The sequence below is a fragment of the Lactuca serriola genome, chromosome 4, assembly GCF_051521515.1.
Source record: "Lactuca serriola cultivar US96UC23 chromosome 4, Lser_US96UC23_V15, whole genome shotgun sequence".
Taxonomy (NCBI): Eukaryota; Viridiplantae; Streptophyta; class Magnoliopsida; order Asterales; family Asteraceae; genus Lactuca; species Lactuca serriola.
This window is the reverse complement of record NC_136411.1, coordinates 31,873,906-31,876,849: the sequence shown is the minus strand read 5'-3', so window position 1 is coordinate 31,876,849 and position 2,944 is coordinate 31,873,906. Positions and strand designations below refer to the sequence as shown.

General features: G+C 31.6%; 1 protein-coding gene across 1 annotated transcript; it reads right to left on the bottom strand.

Moving 5' to 3' along the window:
- Positions 1–521: 521 nt before the first annotated feature.
- Positions 522–2,656, bottom strand: LOC145098180 (protein FAR1-RELATED SEQUENCE 6-like). The gene is made up of 5 exons (XM_079035844.1): positions 2,548–2,656; positions 1,984–2,173; positions 1,645–1,825; positions 953–1,516; positions 522–854 (listed from the first exon to the last, which is right to left on the bottom strand). Exons 1-5 carry the CDS (start codon positions 2,654–2,656, stop codon positions 522–524), a joined length of 1,377 nt encoding a protein of 458 aa, XP_078891970.1.
- Between the last annotated feature and the right edge of the window lie 288 nt (positions 2,657–2,944).

Genomic DNA, 2,944 nt, shown 5'->3' with positions numbered 1-2,944 from the left:
AACTTGTTGTAAGTAAGGAAAAGAATGAATTTATAGAATTGATGGAATGAATATTTGTATTTCGTTATATGATTATTTTTAAGTAATAAAAAAAGATAAATATTGTTAGATACATTAACAATGACATCGTCACTAGCAATCAAGGTGAATACTTTATTAAACGACATAAAAGATAACACTGAATGTGAACCGACAAAATTAAAATGAAATGTCATTTTACTACAACCATTAAAATAACATAAAAAGGGAATTATTTCAGGATGTTCTTTAAGGGACAATTTCTTTTTACATGATGAACCATCTGTTCACATGTTGCACACTTTCTCTTAGGTTTCGAGCTTTCTTTCTCAATCATCTCTTTTGTAGATTTTAATCTTTTCCCACAACTACCACAGCCTTTGTTACGAATATCTGAAGGATTATGAATGTCACTAACATCAGATACTACGTTAGGAACTACCACGCCTAAAAGCTTCTTGAACTATTCTGCTATGTCGGTCGATCATGATTTGGACAATCGTCTACGGTTTTTTTTTCAACTTATTATGCTCGTCAAGGTATGACTTTAACTTAGTTGCATCATGGCTCAAAAAAGACACACAACGGTCAACAGTTGAAAAAATATCAATAGTAGTCATGTCGGAATTAGAATCGTCAAAAGAACTATTGAAGCGTCTTTTCAGTAATTTTGTTGGAATAACATCCCTACGCCAACGTTTCAAAATGTACTTTTTAGGAATTTGTTCGATGCCATAAAACTTAAACACACAGAATATGTATCTCCATAAGATCCCTACATGTTCAAAATGCATACAAGTACATTTGAATGAACCATCTTTGGTTGAGTGTGTGACCTGGAATATATAAGATGATTAGTGAGAATGTTTAAGTTGTGAATATTTAGTGTTTAAATTCAAATGATAAAATGACAATTAACGTGAAAAAAATATACCGTGTATTCAGTATCCCTTATAAGACAATCGTAATTGTATTCCTCGTGTTTGTCATCAACATCGACATCATTCGTTTTCCTAGTAGTTATGTTGTTTTTTTTCTCCAAAACAATAATTGTGTCAACACCGTTGGATGCTATCACATTCTTTTGGAAACAATTATCTTTAGCTCTTGATATCTCTTTCTGAACCTGATAAAAAATCTTGCGCGTATATACCTTTGAAGCATGAGGTTCATTCGGACTACGGGTAATGAATTTAGGAAAAGTGGTGGCAGTATTAAAATCATTGAGAATTTTATTATGTCTTTGTTGTTTCATGACTGAATCAAATGTCATCATAAACATGATAAGATAAGAACTGGTTATTGTGGTGGTTTGAAACCAAAATCTTCTCAAACCATACATGGTATTCATCCAACTATTATCTATAATTTTAAACTCCTCCAACATCATACACCATACATTCTCAAAGTCATGTGGTTCCAGATTAGAATTCCAAATTATAGAGTGAAAACGCTTTCGAAATTTTTGATTGGTGGCTGCATCTTCAATTGATAAAATCTGTATAAATTGAAATTCAATGAGGATGACTAAAATAAAAAAGTTAATGTAATTTATTCTATTAGAATATGAGAAAATCATTGTAGACTCATGACAAATAATATGGATAATAGTCTTTCAATGCATACCTTATTTGGCAACTTCTTTGTTATATGCCACATAGATAACCTATGATGTGCTAATAGGAAAACATTATCTATAGCTTTTTTCAAAGCTGGATCTTGATCATATATAACCAATTGAGGTTGTTTTCTAAAAGCTTTCAAAAAAGCTCTAAGCAACCATTCATAAGAAACTCCATCTTCTTTACTTAAAAGTCCAACACCAAATGTTACACATTTTTTGTGGTTATCAATGCCAGTCAACGGAACAAAAACATATCATACCTATGTTAAAAATAAAATATTAGTTTACATAACTGAAAACAATGAAATTGTTATTGTAAAAGTATTAAAGGTTAGAAATACTTGTTCATGCTGAATGTGGCATCGAGTGATACAACATCTCCGAACGAATTGTAGTTATACTTTGCTGTTTTGTCAGCCCATAATAGAGCATTCAATCTTTTGTTCAACACTTTATGCTCAAAAGTAAATGATGGGACATTTTTCTTCCCGTCATTCATCTTGTCAACAAGGAATTTCACGTCTCTCCCACCTATGTAACAATTAAGATTTCTCCTGCATTCTTGAAATCAAAAACCAATCCACCTCGAATCGAAGGACCGACCTGAAGAGCACTATACAGTCTATGTGCTTTTACAGGACCAATATTTTATTTTGACAAGTTATGAATGAAAAATTCCAGGGAATAATCAAGTTTTCTCTTTGAACGAGATAAGTCCATATTGCCCTTGCTAAACAACTCGTGATTATGTTTCTCGACAAAATCAGTCATGACATATCTAAGAGTACCGGGAATTATTTCTAAAACAACTTTTGCCTTACAATTCCTCCTAAATAAATCTTTCCTTCTTTGAGTCTTAATATGCTGAATGTCCAGAGTATCTACTTTACTAGTATTTGGATTACCTTCCCGATTGCATACAAGATGTCTATTTGTAATAATCCCCTTTTTCGATTTTTTGACTCTTCCAAGCCTAACATCAAAACCAAATTCTAATGCATAGTTTCTGTACATTGTTACTCCTTCACCGTATCAATCAAATTTTGATGTATATTTTGGATTGATATCATCTAAAACAATCGGGGTCTAATACAAGGTGTCACCAGGAGAAACGTAATCATGTGTAACATGAGGTTGTCCTGTTTCAACATAGCAAATATAAAATTATTCTGAAAGAATTCTATAAATATTATTCTGAAAGAATTTTATTATTCTGTAAAAGTTTCAATATCCTGAATTGAATTTAATACCTTCACTGAAATCAATATTAACCTATGTATCTTCATCAACGACTTGATTTTC

Coding starts and splice junctions, on each gene's coding strand:
- LOC145098180 (XM_079035844.1), bottom strand. CDS start 2,656: ATGTACAGAAACTATGCATTAGAATTTGGTTTTGATGTTAGGCTTGGA. Junction 1,826..1,983: donor GCCACATTCAGCATGAACAA/GTATTTCTAACC, acceptor TGGACTTTTAAG/TAAAGAAGATGGAGTTTCTT. Junction 855..952: donor TAAGGGATACTGAATACACG/GTATATTTTTTT, acceptor TATATATTCCAG/GTCACACACTCAACCAAAGA.